General features: G+C 42.4%; 2 protein-coding genes across 2 annotated transcripts; one reads left to right on the forward strand and one right to left on the reverse strand.

The window, feature by feature from the left end:
• Nucleotides 1-634: 634 nt before the first annotated feature.
• LOC133345930 (mannose-1-phosphate guanylyltransferase-like) lies at nucleotides 635-13,935 on the forward strand. Its single transcript, XM_061557065.1, has 9 exons — nucleotides 635-904; nucleotides 3,675-3,880; nucleotides 4,713-4,805; nucleotides 6,594-6,676; nucleotides 8,530-8,648; nucleotides 9,299-9,396; nucleotides 11,990-12,058; nucleotides 12,956-13,014; nucleotides 13,428-13,935. Exons 2-9 carry the CDS (start codon nucleotides 3,677-3,679, stop codon nucleotides 13,558-13,560), a joined length of 858 nt encoding a protein of 285 aa, XP_061413049.1. The 5' UTR covers nucleotides 635-904; nucleotides 3,675-3,676; the 3' UTR covers nucleotides 13,561-13,935.
• Nucleotides 13,936-14,127: 192 nt separating this feature from the next.
• On the reverse strand, nucleotides 14,128-22,499 carry LOC133345929 (nuclear envelope integral membrane protein 1a-like). Its single transcript, XM_061557064.1, is given in 10 exon segments — nucleotides 14,128-15,812; nucleotides 15,966-16,114; nucleotides 16,116-16,146; nucleotides 16,351-16,576; nucleotides 16,684-16,798; nucleotides 17,171-17,264; nucleotides 17,727-17,799; nucleotides 18,228-18,438; nucleotides 19,232-19,332; nucleotides 22,373-22,499. Coding segments are annotated over 10 exon segments (1,251 nt in total). The 5' UTR covers nucleotides 22,455-22,499; the 3' UTR covers nucleotides 14,128-15,643.
• Between the last annotated feature and the right edge of the window lie 894 nt (nucleotides 22,500-23,393).

The following is a 23,393-nucleotide window of genomic DNA, read 5'->3' on the forward strand; positions in this document are numbered from 1 at the left end:
GTAGTGTATGCCGGTACAGTATTTGTGTGCATGTTAAATATGCAAACATGTTCGTTCTCTGCGTGCCAATGTCACTTTGGAGAAACGGCCACACCATACAGAGTTATAAGGTTTTAATCATTTATGTCGCCATCATCATGATCATCAAACTGCAGAATACAGTTCAGACAGTGGGTTCCTATCCAGTTTTTTTCTCTCTTTCTCTGTGTAACATATCAAAAGAACTGCACGTGTGGCCATTGTGTCGTATTTAAGGCTTGCGCGCCAATGTTTCTTCTCGGATGATGGTGGTGGTGGTGGGTCTCTCTCATTGGTAAGAGAAGCGAATCTTCTTGGTTCTTTCGGTAAAGTTACGTAGAAGAAAAATAATAAAATAATGCAAATAAAACATAATAAAATAATTCTCACGACGTTTCGCCAACAACGCAAGCAGCCGTCCTCAGGTGCAGTCACGAAAGCTTTAAATCGAAATTTAAGAGAAGCCAATTCATCCCGCAGATGGCATCACTGCACTGGCGCCACGTGGCCGACAGGGGCCACGGCGGAGGTGCCGCGTCCGTCGGAGTGCGAGTGGGCCGCGTCTTCTCTTCCAGTTCCGTCTCCGTGCTGGTTGTTTGTGGTGGTGGTGGTGGTGGTGGTTGGTGGTGGTGGTGGTTGGTGGTGGTGGTGGTTGGTGGTGGTGGGGACAAAACAGAAAAACCCGGCGAGGTTCCGCCACCCGAGGGGGTCTCCGCCGTCACCGCCACGACCACCGACGGTGACTGCGCCACTTGCCCTGAAGAGCGACTTGGCAATGCACACAGTTCCGGTTACTGTGTAAATCCATTTAACATATATACACACAGCAACACACAGTACAACAACAACCAGAAGTACCGTCGTCGTTCGACTCGGTGAGATCGCGGTAGGTATTTATCCTGGCTTTAAATCCACGCATTTGACGGCGATTGCCACACGCACTGCCCCCACGTGCTCTTCACTGTGGTTGAATCAACAACAACGACGACGTGTACACACGGAAAACTGTTCATGTGGTTTTCTTCTTACACAAACTTACGTCCCACTTAGAGGTGTCTACGTTTAATTCCAGTACGAGCCCGATTGCCTTTTAGCCGGTTCACTTTCACGAGACTCGCCACCCGCATGGCCTCGAGATGTGATCACCCTCGCCTGGTACGCAGGAGGTCGTGGGTTCGATCCTGACCCTGGTGCCTGATGTATATTCATTCCTATCAACCCATACGGCTTACCGCGTATTCTTTGTGCAGGGAAATTGAGTTGTCAGGTCCATACGGTGGAAAGCCGTTTCAATACGAAAAAATATATATAGTGTTTCTCCCTTGTGATGGGACTTTGTAGGATGAACTTTGAGATTTATAAGGGAACCGGGGTGACCAATAAAGTTTGAATTGGGCCGTAATAAGGTAGCCACTGATAAGGGGTTGACAGGTTTGTATATTTGAAGCTTGCGGTGTCCAATTCCCTTGTGGTCGTGTGGATTTTTCTCCGGGTCCTCCGGTTTTTTCCCCCTACGTTAAGAAACAACACTGCGTTTAGAGTATTTTGCTGCTATAATTTTCAACGTGATAAGCCACTTCGTTGAGCTATCATTTGTATCCAGATCGCTTCTGAAAAAGAGCTATGCTGTAAATGGCTGAGTTGGCCTTAGCTGGTAAAATAATAGTATGTGACCCCGTGCCTTGGCACCTGTGCTAACCACCAGCATAACCTTGTGACCCCGTGCCTTGGCACCTGTGCTAACCACAAGCATGACCTTGTGACCCCGTGCCTTGGCACCTGTGAAAACCAGCATGGTCGTATGACCCATGCCCAAGCACCCGTGCTGACCACCAGCATGACCTTGTGACCCCGTGCCGTAGCACCTGTGCTAACCACCAGCATGACCTTGTGACCCATGCCCAAGCACCCGTGCTGACCATCACCATGGCCTTGTGACCCTGTGCCCTGGCATCCGTGCTGACCACCAGCATGGCGGCTGCTGGTGTCCCCTGCCCGTTCTGACATTTTACATTTTTTATTTCGTACGATGGGCAAAGCTTATAATGGGATGTCTTATATGGTGATCCACTCCGTAGCTTCCTGAGATGCTAAATGGGGAAATGAAGCACCTCCCACGAAAGGCGGTTTGATGCGATACGTTCCTCGGTCTGGGACTCATGACCACAGTCGCGCTTGGGGTCACATGCCTCCCATATTCCACTTGTCAAGCGGTGTGGCTGCATCGCAGCCCGTGGCCTGTTGTGTAGGTTGGGTGCCACCCACTGTCTTCGAGGGAGGTCGAAGCCAGGGACTTGCTGTTGGGTTCGTGATGTGGTGTGTTGGTTCTTTACGTTTTACATTTTTCATTGAAAATGGCGTTTTTGTATGCGCTTAATTGTGAATACGATTTAGACCACTTTCTGATTCTACAGCACTGCCACTGGCATGTCAGGATAGGGATGTCACCGTCATCACTGTCGTCCGTGATCTATCCACTGCTGGATGAACGTTTATGCATGACAACAGTTATCAAAATAATGACATTTGTTTACCCAGGAAACTCACTGAGTCTTTTGATCCTTTCAGGTATTGGAGTAGGTGGCGATTGTTGCTTTGTAGATTTCAACTGGGTAATGAGTGAGTGTGATGTAAATGTAGGTAAAAGGTGCAAATATGAGGAGATTAGAAAGGCATGGGAGTGAGGAATGACAGAGGTGAGCGTTCTATAGACTGTGACATGGCCAAGTGGTAAATAAGTTTGTCGCTTGCAGTGTTTTGCGGTGGTTAATGTATTAACACACCGTCTGCTTCACAGTGGACGTCAAAGATCCCTTGAATGTATTCGAAAAAGAATGGGCCATGTGTGCCAGCATCACGGTCCAAGTTTGAAAAAAATATTCCACAAATTACTCACTTGGGCTAAAACAGAAACATTGCCCTCAACTGCATTATTTTAGCTGTGCACGATAACAATGATGCGAACGCCAAATGTAATTATTTGATTACTTGAATCAAACTTCACAGCCATGGTTACAACCGGTCCATAATTATCAACGGCAGTGTAGATTTCAAATGCAAAACTTATTTGAACTTCATATTTACTGTTTGCAAGGTTGTGTGACTTGACACCATTGTCCCAACACCTATTTTCGAGCATATTCGATTGAAGTGTTATACAACATATTCATGCCTTATCCCTGCACACCTCACACTTGACCATGGTGGCGTTATTATCTCGTGTCAAATTCACTTTTTAAATGTTAGATTTTTTGTGTGTTCCATGCGTTGTTCAGTATGATGTCTTGACATTTTTCTCCACGTCCTAGGAGCTTCTTCGTCACGTGGAGGGAAACTGACGTTGGCACGTAACCCGAAAACACATCAAATAGCTATACTGTAGAACCGTGTTGTTTGTTCACTCATTTGGGAGGGCAGCCACTTTCACCCCTAAATATATCAGTGTGAGGGCCACCACACATTTGATACCATTGGGTTTGACAGCACGATGGGGGTTGTGTATTGCCGGAGGCCGCACGTCATGAGCCGCACTAGAGGCCATGAGGAGCCGCCAGTGGCCCGCGGGCCTTACCATGAAAAACACTGCTGAAGAGCACGATTGCGAAAGCCTACGCGGGAGGTGACCGAGTTCTGACTTCTGGCTAATTGCTTTGCAGGCATGAGGGCCGTGGTCCTGGCTGCGGGCTACGGCACGAGACTGGAGCGGGACGTCCGCGCGGACGTCACTGGTGTATACTCCCACTTGCTCGGCTGCCCCAAGCCTCTACTGCCAGTGGGGGCCCTGCCCCTAGCCTCCCACTGGATGCGGGCACTGGGGGAGGTCAACGCACGTGGCCGCCATATCGAGCACGTCTACGTGGTGGTCAGTGCACCCTCCTGCGGGCCCCCCTGAGCAGGTTTTAATTCTGCCGCTCTTCTGCGTGAATTTCCAGCAGACATGCAAACAACGTAGCACTGATGTTCATGCACATTATTAGTGTCGCCATCAACAACTCAACAAATTCGAGCAAAGCAACGACAAAAATTTTAATGCAAGCAGAATAGTTCTTCGTGTGCCGAACATCTGTAATCTTGTATTGCATTGTCTGTGTACATCACACATGCGTAAGCTCTTGCATGCTTTCTTGCGCATCAAGTTAATGAACATACATTCTTTCTACTACAGTACTTGATATCTTCGGATGCTTCTGTTAATGTTTGTTGCTTATTCTTTTCCCTAAACGTGAATTGATATTAAATTTTAATTTACTTATCTCGACTTACTGTGTGGCACTTTCTAACTCATATTCAACTGATTGCACAAATAATACATGATTGCGTATTCTCAAGATGCATGCATATCATTGATTGTTGCATAAAGTTGTGATCCTGAATCGTGACAATTCATGGAATCACGATGGGGGAAGAGTGAATCATTGCATGCCTATATTTTAAAGCAGTGTTCCTTCTGCAGACCAAAGGGGACAGCCAGAATATGTTTTAAGGCAGCGAGAGCTTTGTGGGTAGCTGACATTTGGAGACAATTGATATATGAACATATTATTAGGTAGCCTTCTGAGTATTTTTTAGTCGTACATTTACCGTTATCCATTAAATCATTGCGCGCGAACATGGCTTCCTATAGCCCACATAGTTTCCTGTGGCCTGGAGCTGATGCTGCGATTGTGACTAAAGGCTCTCGTTTGTGTGTGCAGACGAATGAGCTCTTCCATGCTAAGTTTAAGGCGTGGGCACAAGATTACGGTTCTTTCGTGACCGTTGTAAATGATGGCACCACTCAAAATGAGGTGAGGATCCCTGTCATTATGTGTTCTATGGCCCCTCATCGAGTCCCTTATATTCTGCACCTTTAAGTGTAGCAAAATGTTACAAGTTTATCATTCACAACTGAAAATCAGTTTCCATGCAACTCTTTGAAGTGATATTTGTAGCAGGTCCAGTTTTCATTCATCTTATAAAGAGTTCAACCAATCTTATTATGGAGCTTTCGTGACTGCAGGAATTATTCTTTGGTTCTTTCGGTTAAGTCACGTCTAAAGATAAAATAATAAATTAAAATAAAAGCATATTACGACGTTTCGATTGCAACACAAGCAATCATCATCAGGCAAAAAAAGAAATAGCAACAAAAAATCTAACTAGAAAACTATAGACAGACATACAAGCAGACTGCTTGTATGTCTGTCTATAGTTTGCTTGTATGTCTGTCTATAGTTTTCTAGTTAGATTTTTTGTTGCTATTTCTTTTTTTTGCCTGATGATGATTGCTTGTGTTGCAATCGAAACGTCGTAATATGCTTTTATTTTAATTTATTATTTTATCTTTAGACGTGACTTAACCGAAAGAACCAAAGAATAAGAGTTCAACCATTTTATAATAATTTTCATTTTTAAGGTGAATTTCGTCCTTAGATTAGTCCTTGTTTTGGGATAACTTACTCATCTTCCTTGTTATTTTGCGTATAAGCACAATATCAAGGGATATCAGTTCTCAGTAATAACATTATAATGTTCTTAATTATAGCCACTAGCATATACACAAATTAACCTCTCATACATAAATTATAATCTGCTCTTAACCCTTTCCCATTCCGAAACGTCTACAAGTTGCGGTGTCGCTGAATCTCAGAACGCGCGTAGTGGATACCGTTCATTTTATTTAGAGAGGCATAGCACCTAAAGCTTTCGTGACTGCAGGAATTCATATTCTTGGGTCTTTCGGTAAAGTCACGTAGATAGATTCAAAGAAAATAACAAAAAACTACGACGTTTCGATCGCAACACAAGCGGCCGTGGCTGATCATTGTTTTAAAGCGGTGGGCTCACACGAAATTGATTTCTCCAAGATGAAGGTACTTTGCAAGCCCATTGGCTATCAACAAAGATCGTTCATGAAGTCATCCATATATATAGACACAGACACAATTTTAACCGAGATAATAGGTACAAACTGAGCAATCATTGGAAGGATATTATCAACCAGTTTAAGTCATAATTGGCTATGATGTTTCCATCGTACCACCTTCCGATGTTAGTTGTGCTTTACGCCCATCCGCCATTAACATGCTAATCTCTCATTAACATGCTAATTTTCACCTGGCAGCCCTTTGATTGGTGGAAAACCAACCACCGGCGGGTTGGGCTGCCCACCACTTACATTATCATTGGCTGCTGACATTTGGGCTATGCCCATTTCAAACCCATTATAAGCAGTTTGCCTTGGAAGCTAACCCCCCTTTTCCTGAAGATGACCGCTTGTGTTGCGATCAAAACGTCGTAGTTTTTTGTTATTTTCTTTAAACCTATCTACGTGACTTTACGGAAAGACCCAAGAATTGGCATAGCACCGTTGTTTTTAAAGACATTGTATTCACTGCAGAGAACTGTAGCGACACGACCGCACTCTACGATAGCTGGCGCCAAACTGTGCCACACGCCCTCCCTCAAGGCCTTGTGGGAGCCTCGGTACCGATAAAGTTATTTTATTGGGAAAGGGTTAAAATTATCACTTGCATTAGCATTACAACTTGAACACAATAATAGTTTCATCCTCCTCTTCACTGGTGTGTCCTCAGGAGCGGCTGGGGGCCATCGCTTGCCTCCAGCTGGTTGTTGAGCAGTGTGGCCTGCAAGAAGACCACACCATCGTCATAGGGGGGTGAGCACATGCAGCCGAGCCTCTAAAGCAGGGGTCGGGAACCTTTTTGACTGGGAGAGCCATAAAAGCCAAATATTTCTAAATATATTTCATTGAGAGCCATATAGTATTTTTAACGTATAATAAATTAAATATGTCTTACTTTTAATGCGACTTCTGGTCACGGGATCCGTGACCCGAGAAATTTTATCTTAAAAACTAATTTCTGTTTACTTTAAAATGACACAGTATTATTAAGCAATATCACAAGTATTTAAAATCAGTTCCAAACTGATTTTTTTATTATTATTTTTTTCAACTCAAAATTGTCTGGGAGCCATATGCCGTCACCGGAAGAGCCATATATGGCTCGCGAGCCATAGGTTCCCGACCGCTGCTCTAAAGCCTCGTGCATTGTAGTCGTGTAACGTTCTCTCTGGACATAATAAGTATCACTCCTGTGTAGCCTTTCGCGGCTGTGCGGTTTAATTCTCCGATGTGATAAAAGTTGTGCGCTTACCAACGTAATGGAACGTCTGCCCCTGCGACTGGTTGATTGTGATAGCGTATGCGGGGAGAATGGGAAATTGTCGTCGTCGCAAAACAAATGGCAAAGTCGTGTCGGTGAGGGTCCAAGTAGATTCTGGGAATGAACACCGAATCGCCTCGTTCTCTCTTCTCTCTCAAGCGTTCATTATATTCATCATAGACAGATAGAGAAAGTTGTTTATATATAAATATAATTTTACATCTGGAAGACTTCATTGAAAACGACATTTCGCGTGAATTTTCTCTCGTCGTTAAGTCGATGTCCTTGCTGGGGGTTCGGTTCGATGAGGACTTTCACCTGTTTGGGATTGCGGGATCGAGATAAGGCGACACAGAGCTGCTGGCCGTGCGAGAACACCGCCGTCTGCAGATCGATTCCAATGTAATCGAACGTCTGTCCCTGCGCCTCCGTCGTTCATGCACGGGGCATGTAGGTTTGCAGCGCCCCCTGCATGAAAACAACGGGAAGTGCAGCGTTCATCATATTCATCACAGATAAAGTTGGGCGTTTATGTTATTCATTCTTGTGTAATGGTGTGCAAAACAAAAAGATAAAATACAAAAACATGGGCGCACTTGGCTTTTATTAAAAGGGGCACTGGTATATTTTTGGAGAAAATTCGTTTTTCTTGTAACAAACTAATAATTATTTACAATTTTAATAAGTCTAAATTTTGATTTTAAGCTTTCGTGACTGCAGGGATTCATCTTCTTGGTTCTTTCGGCAAAGTCACGTAGAAGGGAAATAATAAAATAATAATAATTCAACATAATAAAATAATTCTCACGACGTTTCGGCCACAACGCAAGCAGCCGTCCTCAGGTGAAGACCAGGTCTGTCGGGGAGACAGCGTCTGAACTGCTCTCCCTGACAGACCTGGTCTTCACCTGAGGACGGCTGCTTGGGTTGTGGCCGAAACGTCGTGAGAATTATTTTATTATGTTTTATTTTTATTATTTTATTATTTCCCTTCTACGTGATTTTAATAAATCTTTCATTTTTTTATTGCATGAAAATCCACGAAGCCGACCCAGCGTTACACACGGCGTACAGTGTCAGGCGTTAGGCACAGATCACCAAAACTATATGTATGATTGTCCTCTAACTGCATCTTTCTTTCACGTAAATATGCCCACTGTTTCTGTACGGCATCTTAATATGCAGTCACATTCAGATGCTATATAAATCAACAGGATGGTTTTGGTATGGGGACAAGTTCAACTTAACTCTGGTACAATTAAACAATGTCCCATTTAAATGCTGTGGTGATCAGTGGTGATCAGGCGAGGAATGCAGAGACCATCTGCTGCTTGTCATGTGGCAGGGACACGCTTTTCTACGAAGACTTCAATCTTTCCGCCGTGATCGACCGCTTCTTGGGTCTGCAGGAGCACAGAGGGCCCGACTGCAGCCTGGTGCTGTCCTACTCCTGTGCGGATCACGGTGTGGCCTACTATGCACACAAACACTTATATCGATGGATTGGTATTTTGTTGTGGTATTTTGGATATGTATTATATTTTCCTTGATAAATAGGTGAGAAATCATGGAAAATATCCAACTAACAAACAATATATTTTTCATTGAAGTCAATATTTGTGATTGGATGTGATTTATGCGCTGTTACCGTTGTTATCAAATTGTTGATTTATTTGTAAATATGCAATTTGGGAAGATTAAGGTGGCATTGCAGGATTTTGTTACACATATAACAAAATCATATCCACTTTACAGTGTAAAATATATTTTAAAAAATTGGTATGTAAGCCAGTTGAGGTGATTTATTATCATTACATTTTAGTAGGAAATCATTGTTAGATTATTGTGTTTGATGAATGAGATGTGCAAATATAAATGCTTTGATATATATATGTTTTGATATATATATACACATCTATATCAAAGCATTAGAATGATCTCATATCAGCTGCTGTCCCTTAGTGCCTTGTAGTTTTGGATGCGTTGTGTATTGATTTTTATTGCACTTTTGGGAATATGAATCGGCACTGTTGTTGGCACGTCAATGTGTAGAGTGTAGATCTGTGCATACCCAGAGGGTGACGGTGCATGCCTGGTGGGTGCGCTGCGTGCAGAGACCACTAAGTTTGGCATTCTGGAGGTGGACGAGACGCAGAAGGTGACGGCCTTCTTGGAGAAACCCAGCGCTGAGGAAACCAGCTCACGGAGAGCGGTAGGGCGGCAATATAGACAAAGGCTCCGCTTATATCTTTGAGACCCTTTTTGACGTGATCAATATGATGAAGTCTCCCATAGATATAACTACTGCTCAAGCAGAGCTATTAATGCCTTGGATATTTGCATTTCCTTTTTGCTATTCGCCTTCGGCATTATCTGGTCTAAACTGGTGAAGCAAAGGCATAAAGGAGGCTGTTGTTGATGTCAGCCCATCAGTTTGAAGAACAATGCGTACATTATCAAAGCATGTTTGTCTGTTTTACCACAAGCATGTGTGGTTAATGCAGACTGGATGCCGTGCAATAGGTGTCTCTTTGATGTTTGAGCATCTGAACACCTGTGTTATTGCCGAAATGGGTAAAGCCTTTTCTTTTTTCGTCAAAGGCACCTCTTATTTTCTGGACAAGTCTCTGAAGAGGATGCTGTTAATGTGCATCTGTTGAGACCAACGTCACACGGAATATTCTCCCTACTATTTATGTTGGCACAAAGCATGAGGTCATATTTTTTGTTGAGTCAACTAGAGAGAGGCCATGACCAGCATTATATACAATATTTTTTTGTATTACAAAGAACCTTAACCAGGTTTACCTTTATCACAGTGCAGTGCGCTAACCACCACGACGCCACTGCTGTCCAGCTGCCTGCTCAGTGCATCATTGGACAAATGGTCACATGTGCATTTTCACTCTGAGCACCAAAAGATACATTCCATGGCCCAAGCCCTTGACGGACAATTATGCATGTTCATAAGTTAAATTAAAAATTTCGATTTAAAGCTTTTGTGACTGCAGGGATTAATCTTCTTGGTTCTTTCGGTAAAGTCACGTAGAATGGAAATAATAAAGTAAAATATTATAATATTATTTTATTTTATAATGTGTTATTTTAATTATTTTATTATTTCCATTCTACGTGACTTTACCGAAAGAACTAAGAAGTTAAATTAAAAAGTTGCCTACTCCTTTTGGGTACAGCACTGGCAGTAGGGAGGGGCCATCCATTCAGTAGGTACGCAAAAATCTGTCAAAACTTGCCCCATCCCCCCTCCCTGTACCTACGCGTACTTTTAACACCCCCCCCCCCCTCCCCCGAATCCTATAGAATGGCCGATATTTAATCCACGCACAAACGATCAAGGATGGACAATATTAATATACTTTCATATAAATCTCATTAATTTTAGTCAATGTGGGTTTTGAAAGGAAAAATATCAGTGGCATTATGGGCACTAAACTTCAATGGTGCAACGTTAAAACTGGTTCACAACCAGCTATCGTAAGGTATGTTGTGACAACACTGCAGGGTTTATCTTCTTGGTTCTTTCGGTAAAGTCACGTAAAATGGAAATAATAAAATAATAAAAATAAAACATCATAAAATAATTCTCACGACGTTTCGGCCACAACGCAAGCAGCCGTCCTCAGGTGAAGAACAGGTCTGTCGAGTGATGACTTTGTTTGATGTCGCTGCATAGCCAATAACCTGACAGACTTTGTGTTTAAAGTTCTCCGCAAGAAACCCTGCAGTTTCGATTTAAAGCTTTCGTGACTGCAGGGATTCATCTTCTTGGTTCTTTCGGTAAGAACAGGTCTGTTCTTCACCTGAGGACGGCTGCTTGCGTTGTGGCCGAAACGTCGTGAGAATGATTTTATTATGTTTTATTTTTATTTTTTTATTATTTCCATTCTACGTGACTTTACCGAAAGAACCAAGAAGATGAATCCCTGCAGTCACGAAAGCTTTAAATCGAAACTGCAGGGTTTCTTGCGGAGAACTTTAAACACAAAGTCTGTCAGGTTATTGGCTATGCAGCGACATTAAACAAAGTCATCACTCACGAGAGTGTTTAAGCAAACAGATAGTCCACCGCTGGACTATCTAACTCATTTGAAGGCCAATGTAGATACATTATTATCGAGGCTTCACCACCCCCCTTTTCTATGCGTACATTGTCAGTAGACCCCCCCGTACGCAAGCGTACGCAATTTGGTGAACCCCCCCTTCCCCCTCCATGCGTACGTACTAAATGGATGGCCCCGTATTGGACACATCCTCCCACTATCAGCTCTTTAGATTGTGTCCATATTTTAGCTGACTACAGCTTGAGTTATATGAATAAACACCCAAACTCCCCGAGGACTGTTCCTTGGTACCCTTCTTAATCGCCCAGTCGACAAAGGTTTTTAACGCCCGAACATTAAACTGGGCTTGGCTGCTAGATCACATATCATGGGCAGTTGTGTGTCTTGGCAAATGTTTAGTTCATCTTGGAGTAATTGAATCGTTATGAATAACAATTTAACGATGCATTAATTCATTGATATCGATTGGTGCGCTCATGTTGCGTTCATCACATCGAGTAAGATTCGATGTTTTTAAGATTTGTATGTTGTATGCAGCCTATAGTGGCCGCTACATTCACCACATTGTAAAAACGAATGAAAACATGAATCGCAACCCTGAATCATGACAATTTCATCAAATCGCCAGAGGTGAATTGTTGCACCACCAGGCTACATACAGATATTGCTACATTATTTTAATCTTGTGCGCTAACCCAGAGATGCTCGAATTTTGTGTTGCAGTGTCCGTGTTTTTATGTTTATTCTAAACATGCCCTGCCATTGCTGAAAGACTTCCTGCATGAGACGAAGGTGAGCAGTACTTTTACTCAAAATTGTATATGATGGATTTGCTAAAAATATTTACCGTCTCACCTTATTCCACAATCTTTCCTGTAAATATTTTGTTTTTCCTACATCTCCATTGCAAATTTCACTAATCCCCACCGTGAAAAAAATCATACATTTGGTGAAAATTATTGCCGTGGCCAAAACCTGAACACAAAAGTCCAGCCAGCCATTAGCTTCCTCACAAAAAAACCCCTTGAGTCAGTGAGAGGCTCATGCAATCCATTGATATCTGAATGCAAAGTACTTGTAGGTGCTTGCAAATTGGTTTGTCCAAATAGTGTTGACAATTATCCATTTTTCTCTTGCACTGTATGAATTATCATGTGGCTCACGCTATTGCTTATCTATTTCCACACGTGTGATAGTAGCCTTGTAGTTAAGAAGCCCACAGATCTGTTCTGTCACTCTATCGTGGCCCATATTTAAGCAATGAGCACCGATGGCCTAAAGCAGCTCAGTTCTTTATCAAGTGGTTGCGCATGCCTGTAATCCATTATTGTGGAGGCAATGGTTGGTGGACCACACTAATCTTGTGAAACTCCATTCACACAGGCAATGAGTTGCCATACCCTTGCTTTCCAAGGCAAATGGTAGAGCAATTGTGAACTCCACCTGTAGTTGCCCTTTCACACAGCTGGATTTTATCTGGGTGCTCTCGTATCCTCCCATATAGGTAAACTGCTCATTAATTTGCCAATAATGCCTAAACATATAGGGGATCCGCAGACTTTGGTACCGGCTAACCACCAGGCTGCCTTTCCCATCTGTGGTTCCTCTTGATGAAGTCATTCTCTCTCTGCGAGAGTATACGCATACTGTGCATTACAAGTTGAAATTGTCATGACGATTACCTTTCAGGATGCTCCTCTGGAAGCACGCGATGCTCCTGGAAACTTCCTGGCGTGGCTGTATCCAAGGTGTGCGTCCCGTCAACTTCCACTCCTCCCTGCTTCCTCTCAAATGATGCCAAACCTGATATCTCCCTAGAAAACACTTTGCTATTTTGGAGACTCGAGATTCAGGAATCTATTGATTGCCGAGATAAGGATTAGCATAGATGAGGAATTTGCAGGTCTATTAAGCAGTGTTACGATACAATTGTGGAAATTAGAAACGATTTAGCTTTAATTTAGACCCATTTTTATAAAAGCCACGCCACGCTACATTAGCATCCTATCAATGGATGGTGATGTTCAAAGTTGCCTGAGAGGCATGCTGAACACGAGTTACGTGACAAAATATCCACACATGACAAATCATCCCTTCAACTACAGCTGCCAAGGATTAATTCTCTTTCCTCCCTCCCCTCCCTCTGCCTTGGGACCCTTAGGAAACCGGTGTACACGTTTGAGGTGTCGGGGAGGTTTGACGTGGGCGGACTGCAGTCCTACCTGGCCTGTCACAAGCACTTTGTCGACAGGGACGTTTCTTTCGGCAACGCACAGGCAGATGCTGCCACCTAGCTGCGATGGGTCAGAGCATGGCACGCAGCAAGGAGCAGCACTCAACGTGTGGATGGCGGATAGCTCTCTCCAGTAATTTAAAGGAAAAAACACGGAACGAGCGTTACTGAAATGGAAATACTTGTCTCTAATTTATACAATAAAACATGAATGCGACACGCCAACTCCACTTAAGTCTTTTAAAAGAAAACTGAGGATAAAAGGCTTTCCCCCTCTGCAGCGCATTTAACCTAATGGCTGTTATGGAAGGCATTTTTACACTCAATCATTTGTCAGTATGCATTAATGTAAAAAAAGCCACGACGGACACTATTTTCATGCATTACATATTGCTGTTAAAAGTATTCCTGTCATCCAATAAATATACTAATTCGATGTTTCTGCTTGAATAGACAACCTAACGCAGGCTTGTCACATATGCTTGTTTGCAAATAAAAATTCAGTGGTTACACTTAATACAATTAACCATTACCAATTATAAACTATTGTTGCCTGTACCGTAAACAAGTGTTTATAAGCAGCACATGTTTAAATTACACTGAAATAACATGGAGGAATCGAACCACGTAGTTTAGAGGAAATTTATTTCCGTTAACACCAACGCGCACGGAGTCGTCCCGAGTGAGGCCAGACGTTTTCTCAAGCCCTTACAAAGCAAGTCCCCCCTCCAATCATCTCAGACACGTCTTGCCCTTCATCAAACCCAACGCGAATTGGTCTTTAACCAACCCTCATCTCTAAAAATTTCCCGGCTGAGTTTCGAACGGTTCCACTAATTGGCTCCTCCCACTCACAACCCACCAATGTAGTGAGCACTGGTGAGCCAATCGCACTAGTAGATGGTTATGGATATTGGTCGCAAAAGCCTACGTGTTAAACTTGTAGGTGGTTGTTGGATGTGCTGGCCGTTGCATCTTGACAGCTGGCCAATGGGCTGCGACTGTACCCGTTGCAACGGTCAGGCTGTCAGTTTATTATGAAGAGACCCTACATAGATAAGATCAAGATGATAATTTCCTGACAGGGTATATTCACCTGCAGTTACAGAAAACATTAAAAAACCTTCCCAATTGAATAAACTTTAATAACGAAGCAAAGCAGTAAAAATTGTATAAAACTAATAAAAATATCACATTTCACAAGTCGCGATTATACATTTACAACTTGACTCAGTAGGAAAAATAAAACTGCAAGCGGCCAACAAATGTGTTCCCCTCTGTACATGCTTGGAGAAGTATTTGTAATGTTGGCTCAAATGAGGTCAGGTGAATTACACTAGTCATCAAGACTACAAAAGAGCATATTTAAAAGGCACGTTTCTCAACGATGCAAGTTTTACAAGGCACCACTTTGTTAATGAATACGAGTACTGCAATTCAAACCTGCCGACAATCTTGTTAGAGCTCACCAAAACGAAGTGCAAGTATGACCAGCAGTGCAAGTATTTTTGGAAATCCATCACAATACAATATGTACATTTATACCAAGAGCATAAAATTGTGCTGCATACTTAACGTTGCACAAGGACATTTGGTTTGCTCTTACAGATTTAGAATACATTGTAAAGTGTTACCAGCAGAACCGCATTATCTCAATATTCCTTCACCTGGGATAGTGGAAGCTCATCTGTCTCAATATAGAAAAATACTTTTAGCAATACCAAAATGCTTACTCTTGAATTGATGGTTTCACTTAGGTGTGCAGCATGCATTCTCAGAATTTATATGGCTAAATCCATGTCATAATTGGTTTAACAATCAAACATCAAGCGTCCATACTGAATGGTCGTACGTGAAACACGCCACGAATAAAAGACTGACGACTTGAATATACCATATTTTTTGCCATCTCATAGATCGAAAATGTTAACACGCCATCTAAAAAGGCAATATATACACATATGTCAAGAAGAACACAGTTAAAATCTACCACGTAAAACATTTCTGCAAGACTCAAATATTTAAAGGACAGAAAAAGGCTGTTTGATGATATTGCTTGCATTTTGTTGCCCTAAATATGCACTTAGTACATCTTCGTTTAAACCAGTCATCTAAGCAGCTTCTGTGGTGTGACATCTTGGTTGTCATTCTGAGTGGTTGAGGTGGTTGGAGATGGCTTCCTCTTCACCCTCATCTTCATTGAATGAGTTGTACCACTCATCTTCTAATTCCCATGGATGGCTGTACTGCTGACTGTGCAGTGACATTTCCTGTGGGCTGAGATGTGGGGAGCCCTCCACGAAATCTGCAAACCTGCAGTACAAAAAGTATAGTTATTTTGCTGAGAGAATCTGCGATATAAAAAAAATACATGGGTTTCTATCAAATACTGATTGGAAAATGGCCAAGCTTTTCCTGCAATGCTGTGCCACTGGTTGTGGTGTATGTAGGGGAGTGACTCTTTACCGTCTTGGCGAGTTGAGCTGCGTGACAGCCTTCCAAGCATGGAAGTCAGGGCTGCGGCAAAGCTCGCGGAGACTTTCCAGGGCTCGTTGAGTCTCCACCTCACCCTGCTGTTGATACTCTTCCTCCGTCAGCAGGCGCACCTCAGGGGGACTGCTTAAAAGGTGTCTTAAACCCAACTTTTCTGTAATTTGACCAAACAGGTGTCCCCATGATAAAACGGACAAGGCAAGCTTAGAAAACCCAAGGCAAATGTGAAGATAAACTAAGAACATTTACAAATTATATTTTCATCAGTGCGTTGTGATTACATAGATGTTATAATTTACCACATGTTTCTGTCCACAATGGGAAACCTTTATTTAGGATGCATACTACAATTTCTCACCTGCACACCCATGCCACAGCACGAACTGGGTAGTGAAGCAGGCGCATGGTAATGGCAACCAGCACCATAGCAAAAGAGATCGTGGAGATCTGCGTGCCGTTGTAGATGAACAAAAGCGCAAGCAGCTGTAGTGTCCAAGTCATGATGTGCAGGCTCCGCTCGTTGGTCACAGGTCCCAGCCGGTAGCAGACAGCAAAGCTCACAAAGCCCACTGCCGCCAGGTAGCCTGCATTCACATGTTACAAGCATGGCCCTTATCCAAATGCAAGTTATTCTCACAAGAGTGGGGTTTGATCAAGAAACTTGAGGACTATATTTCATAAGTGTACTTACCAGCAACATACATCTTGTGATCAGCAAGTAATTCTCCTAGGTGACGGTAAGTCCACTGCATTGCATAAAGAGCAGCGGACCATCCTCCCACCATTATAGCGTAAACACTCGACCTCTGTAATGGCAACAAGCCGGCAATTCATCTTTATGTTAAAATAAGAGTGCCTTTCAAGCACTAATTCACTTGCATAACAATCAGCGAGAGCCTTGGTACTGTCAAAACGATATTCACCCAAAGCACTGTTACAAATGTGCGAAGACAAGATATTTTATGCATCTCGAGACAATGCAAGAACAATCGATATTCACTGTGATGTGGGAGAATTGACGTAAATTTCAAAATGGCACCATGTAATAATTTACACTCCATGCAATTTTAGGACCACAAAGCACTTTTTGAAAATTATGGCATACAAAGAATTGAGCTGCCTGTGCTATATGCACCCGGTGGCTGTCACGTGATGTGTATGTTCTTCCAACAACAAACCTTGGGAAGAAAGCGGCCAACAACAAAGATGATGATGAGCAGTGATGCCACAATCCCCAACAGTACACCCGATGAGTAAAAGAATGTCGCACTCCTGCAAGTACATGACAAACAGCTGTGAGATGACCCAACCGTGGCCACTAAGCTGCTACACTCCTACAGCTGTAAAGCCTCCAATTTGTGTTTTACAGTTCTCAACTAAAAACCCTTGACATCTTAAAATGGACGGTTAAGCTTGACAAGCAACTGAAAACTTTGATTTAAAGTCTTAACATTATTTCAAAATATTTAAAATGTGTGGCAAAAACCTAGCAAAATGTTATCCCTTAGCACCAGTATCAGTACTTGACTCGATTCGTTGGCTGTAAATTGTAAATGTTGTGTGCTGTAGCAACAGTGGTGTTTTGTTTTATTGCTCTTAAACTACCAGGAATATTTAATTGCAAGAGCAGCATGCTCAAAGTTATATTATCCAATGCTGCATAAGTCAAACATTGGCTATAATATACATTGGTTTACATGGAACGCCAAGCATTGAGTATTTTAAGATGCATACCTACTAAGATTTTCAGCATAGAAGAAAAGAATAATTCCAAAGAGGAGAATGCCGATTAACCTCCAACTAAATGCTGAAAAAACAAAAACACATACAAATTGTAAGAGCATTGGAATTTACAATAAAATGTACAACACAATTAAAATCCTAAAACTCATTTTTGACCAGCATGGTGAAATTATATGAAATAACCCCATGGCAGACATGCTATGGGAAGACCTTCAACCAGCAGTTGATTAACAATTGGAAGTAATTGTATGTTTCATAATGTAAATTCAAAGCATTTAAATCCAGGTCACAAACACACCACAGGCACAATTCACGAGTTTGTAGCAAATGCCAATATTTTTTCTAAATAATTTCCATTTACCCCCCATTATGTCAACTGGGCTACTGATCCACCACAAAGCATAAGTAAAATGGTTTGTGCAACACATGAATCAGACTCATATTACTGTAAAGTATATTGTATGAGATACTCTCTCTATAGAAGTGTCATACCGGTACGGATGACTTTGACTTCATAGATGCCGCTCGTCTCCACGCAGAAGCAGGTCTGGTTGGCGAGGTTGAAGTAGTGGTAGACATCTCGGGAACCACTGCTCACCCGTCTCCACATCCAGCTATGCCAGCTGCTCACCTGCTGTTGAATCTCCGTGGCATTGTGCCCCATCAGCAACTTCACGTCACCATTCTTTCCCTTCACCTCCACCTGGGAAGTGGAATGGGCTCACAACTCCACACTACTGCTGTCTGCTGATATGGAACCTATAGCTGGTTAAAATATTGAACCTCTGCATACTGGAGAAATTAAATTGGGAAATTATATCTGAAGATTATTTTCTCGATTTACTGGGAAATGCCTGGCAGGTTTAACTGCAATTGAATAACACTTTAAATGAGTTACACTTTTGCTTTTTAGACATTTTAACCATGACTCTTCAAGCCAAATGGTTATTCAAGGTACAGTATTATAAATATAAAGCTTATTTTTCACGAAGAGCTCATTGTGACCAAAAGTCTGTTTAAGGAAGACCTGGTAATCAACTGCAATGTATCTAATGTAACCTGCTGACACTTGATTAGCCCTTTTTCTAAGCACACTCTTCCCCGTTCAGTGTTCCCAATGCTAACACAAAATACGCCAAGCCCTCGCTTAATGCGTGTTCATACAACGCATTTTCGCTATAACGCGGTTCTTCTATTGGGGAACACTTTACGCACAACGCAGAACGTGCCCATTACAACACGAATTCTGAGTGGTTGACGACGTACTACTTTCTGGAGCTGCGTGGCCGAGCGGTATTATACAGTACATTGCGGCGTACCATCATCTCAGTTGTCCTGCCATGGGATGACTGCAGGCAGATTTTCTAGTGCAAATGTGATTCAGTAGAGTAAATCCTCGCTTTCTACATTTTTGCTTAACGCGGAACTTTTCGGAAACATTTTTACGGCATTAAACGAGCAATTACTGTAAGACCAAAAAGTGATGATTGTCTTACATGTATTGTCAACCAAATATCTTTTAGTTGTAACTTAGCCGGTGTGAAGCAAAACGTCTGGGTTTTATTGTGCTCTTCAACGGAGCCAATCTTCAAAATGCCTGCAAGGATACACACAGCACATAATCACCACAGGCACACCAATGTTCAAATATTCAATGTTGGTTCAAGTCATTCCTGGATTTTTTCTTGCAGAACAGTGTTTCAATTCCAGGAACATGGCAGCTCAAATATTACTCAACATAAGTCTCCATCCACAGTGCAGAGCTTCCCGAGCCAATGCACAATTGCCTGAAAAATGTCTGCCCGAATAATGTCAGGAAACACCTGATTTGGATGTATGGGAGAAACTCCAAACCCTCGATGTTCAACTTGGCTGTGGTGGTATGGGCTGTATAGGGTCAAGCATTGTCTTGGAGAAAAACAATTTTTCTGGACAGAAGGCCAAGATGTTTCTTTTTTTATTGCGATGCACACATCCTGAAGGTAAAATAGGAGACAATCTTGATTTTAAGCTTTCGTGACTGCAGGAATCCATACTCTTTGGTTCTTTCGGTAAAGTCACGTAGGTATAAAATATAATAAATCACGTTTCGGGCGCAACACAAGCGTCCGTCATCAGGTGCTTTCCGACCTTGTGTTGTGCCCAAAACGTCGTGATTAATTTTATTTTATACCGACGTGACTTTACCGAACGAACGAAAGAGTATAGTAGACAATGTTAATAATGGTGCCCTTGGCTGAATAATACATATTAATATTGTACTGTAATCATCGTGTCAGAATTAATTGGGTGGTAAAGATCCTGTTTCCATTCCATACTGAAATGCTTTAATTATGGTGTGCGATTATGAATCTAGGTCTCGTCACTGGTGACAATGCGTTCCGGGAATGTTTGGCTCCCTGCGATTTCCATCTTTGAGAATCTGAGCACTTGAGTGGGCAACGATTATAATCAGATCTCGAACTGAAAACGTGTCCTGATAGGTTTTAAGCGAAGAAACACTTCTTTCTATGTTGCTTTGGGCATGCAGGCACTTTTACATGGGTGCAAAATGTGATGTGGATGGAGAATACATTAGACAATAGGTACCATTACTGTTATGATTCTGGATTAAAAAATATTTTCTGTGAGAAAAATTACAAGCATGGCTTTAACCACACCCTGTACAGTATAGAGTTTATTACGCAAGGCAGGCATGCAATCTTACATATGCTACTTGCACTCTACAACTGTATGGCTGTATAGCTTTCTAGGCTGATCACTAGCATCAGTTGTGGGTCAAGTGTCTCAGGTCACTCCTGGATAAGGACCAAATGCACAGTCAATGGCAGCTTGTCTGCAGCTAAAACACAACATGTCAGTAGTATCCTCACTCTTTGGTTCTTTCGGTAAAGTCACGTAGGTATAAATAAATACAAATCACGACGTTAGTAGTATCCTGAGTTAACTCTTCAGTTAAGCTTGAATTTAGCCTGTGAAAGCCTAAGATTGTAGAGTATTTAGAATACACTTTTATGGATACATATCGGATCAAATTAGGAACATCTCCAAATAAATGTATTAATGTACACAAGTCCTTTTTTTTGTCAATCCACTGCTGCATGAGAACTTCCTCTCGCCGTGGGTCATGGGGGTTATTTGACTAAACTCCACGGTGGGGCGTGTGGGCTCGTGAAGACGGGGAGCATGGGACAGTGCCAATGAATGTTGCCGTTCAGGTTCCTCTGCGGATCTGACGATCTCCGGCGCATGCTAGTTGATTTGGTGATATGCTAAATAAGGTAATCGGTAGGAAATACTAATTTAAATGCGGTGCTATAGAAATATAGCTAGCAGAGCTTAGAGAATAACTACTGTTGCCATCTCTTGGGTACAAAATATTCATCGAGACATCATTGGAAGTGCAATATCTCAAGACTCAAAGTATTTTAATACAAGAGTCCCCCCTATATCGGTTTGTCCCTAACTTATTGTAATTATACTCTTACCAATCTAAAAACAATCGGTCCGAGACAATCTACGCGACTGGGAATGTAATGTTTAAGTGATGTTTGCACAATATTTTCGATTTTCCATGTAACAGTTGTTTTTTGTTCCGATTTGTATTTGCTTCATTGCTCTACTTAGATTTTTTTCATTTTGGTGACCATGGTTAGTCTTGCAAATACTGTAAGACGATCCAGGGTTCTTTTGAGTTCTACACCCGGTTAATCAACATACTCGAACATTGTCTGCCGTAGTGTGCATTATATATGCCACTGACAAAAACCACGACTATCAACATCTTGGGAAGCCAGAATTTCCCAGGACAGTCGACTCAAAGAGGGCTGGCTCCCTGTGGAAACCAATACAGGTGGAAGCCCCAACGTGTTATAGAAAGTGTTAAGCAATGTCAGGTGAACTGAACAATGTCATGTTTGGCAGGCCATGGTGATCAGCGAATATTTCGGGGAACATCGAGATGCGGAAGGACACAAGCCGTGCACGAGTAATTGTGCATGAATGGCATAACCTCGAGGACTTCCAAAACGTACTAAATTCATGGGGAACACTTACACGCATGCAAGGCGCGACAATCGTCCACCTTCACAATCGATAACAGCATCGATATATCGATACACAACCCATGCGAGTGCCAGACAAAACGCTGCGTATGTTCAAAGCAAAACGATACGAAGGGTGGAGGTAACAGCAATACGAGTTCTACGACTTTCCCAACGTTGCTGCTTTAAACATTGACGCTTTCACTTTTGACTCGCAACTTTACACGACTCGTAGGTGCCTTGGCACTCACGACCACACCACCGTTATTAACGCAGCATGTGCCGGGCAACCTCCCCTCTCCACGTGGTTGGTGTACACTCGTCGGGCGAGACGCTGTTGCTCACGCCGTTAAACGCCAAACACAACGTAAAGAGAACAACAGCAACAACTAAAACAACAACAACGACGACGACTCCCCCCTCGTGGTTGTGAAAGGCGCGAACATTCAACGCCAGCATCACGGCCATTGCTGGCCTCTGACTCTCGGCGCCGACTGCGAAGTTCTAACTCGACACAGGAACAACGCCAGCAACGAGAGTCGAGAGAGATACGTGCAGATAAAGAGTGACAACGAGACAACGAGAGGCGCGTACGGGGTTCGTCCGGAGCTGCAGAGACGCGGAGAAGGAGGATCAGAAGCGGCGGTAACAGCAGCAGCAACGCGTATTGCGCCATGACAGCGGTGTGGATCGATCCGCTCGACGCTACTCGGCGATTCGACTCCGCAATCGATTTTTTCGTTTATAGCAGTGGGGAATCGAGTCGCGATTCCCGTTCGCACGAGGTGAATCGAGTCAACTAATATCACGAATTCGATTCGCAAGCAGGACTACAGGTATTCTTGGTTCTTTGGGTAAAGTCACGTAGAAGGGAAATAATAAAATAATACAAATATAAAACAAAAATGTATTTTATTTTACTATTTCCCTTCTACGTGACTTTACCGAAAGAACAAAAAATATGAATCCCTGCAGTCACGAAAGCTTTAAATCAAAATTTTACGACTGAAGATGCTTATGAAGGGACATTGCCCGAAACGTTGTCTATTGTTATATGTATACCCCACCCCCCTTCCCTTTTTGAGGCAGTGATACTGACACATTTGTTGAGTTTACTGCGTATTATTTTACGTTTTTTACGTTTTTGAATAAATCTGGACCACCACGAAAAGTCACCATTAATAATATTGAGCTGTTTTTATATTTTATTATAACAGAGAGCCCCCCCCCCCTCCCTGTTATCAATGCCCAATGTAACCATTGTCCCCGTACACAGTATTCCACACGTTTGATCTTCACAGCTGGAACATAATTGGGTTAAAACAAATCTTCAGGTATTGGTGGCCTGGCTAAGACGAAAAAGTAATATTTAAAAAAACTTTTTAAAAACACGCTTTTATTAAATGTACTACTAATGGAAGAATTCCATGACTACAGGAAGTAGCCCCGAAGCTTTCCATAACGTTTGGGACCGTGGCCAATTACAGCCAACGTCAGTTGACCGTGGACAATTAGACCCAAGCCGAAACATAACATATAATAAAGAATGTTTAAAAATATATATGTTTCTTATGATAGAATATAGTATTATCATCAGTATGACATAAGTATACCA

This window comes from Lethenteron reissneri, chromosome 23, assembly GCF_015708825.2.
Source record: "Lethenteron reissneri isolate LAM-NWPU_2019-01 chromosome 23, ASM1570882v1, whole genome shotgun sequence".
NCBI classification, from domain to species: domain Eukaryota; kingdom Metazoa; phylum Chordata; class Hyperoartia; order Petromyzontiformes; family Petromyzontidae; genus Lethenteron; species Lethenteron reissneri.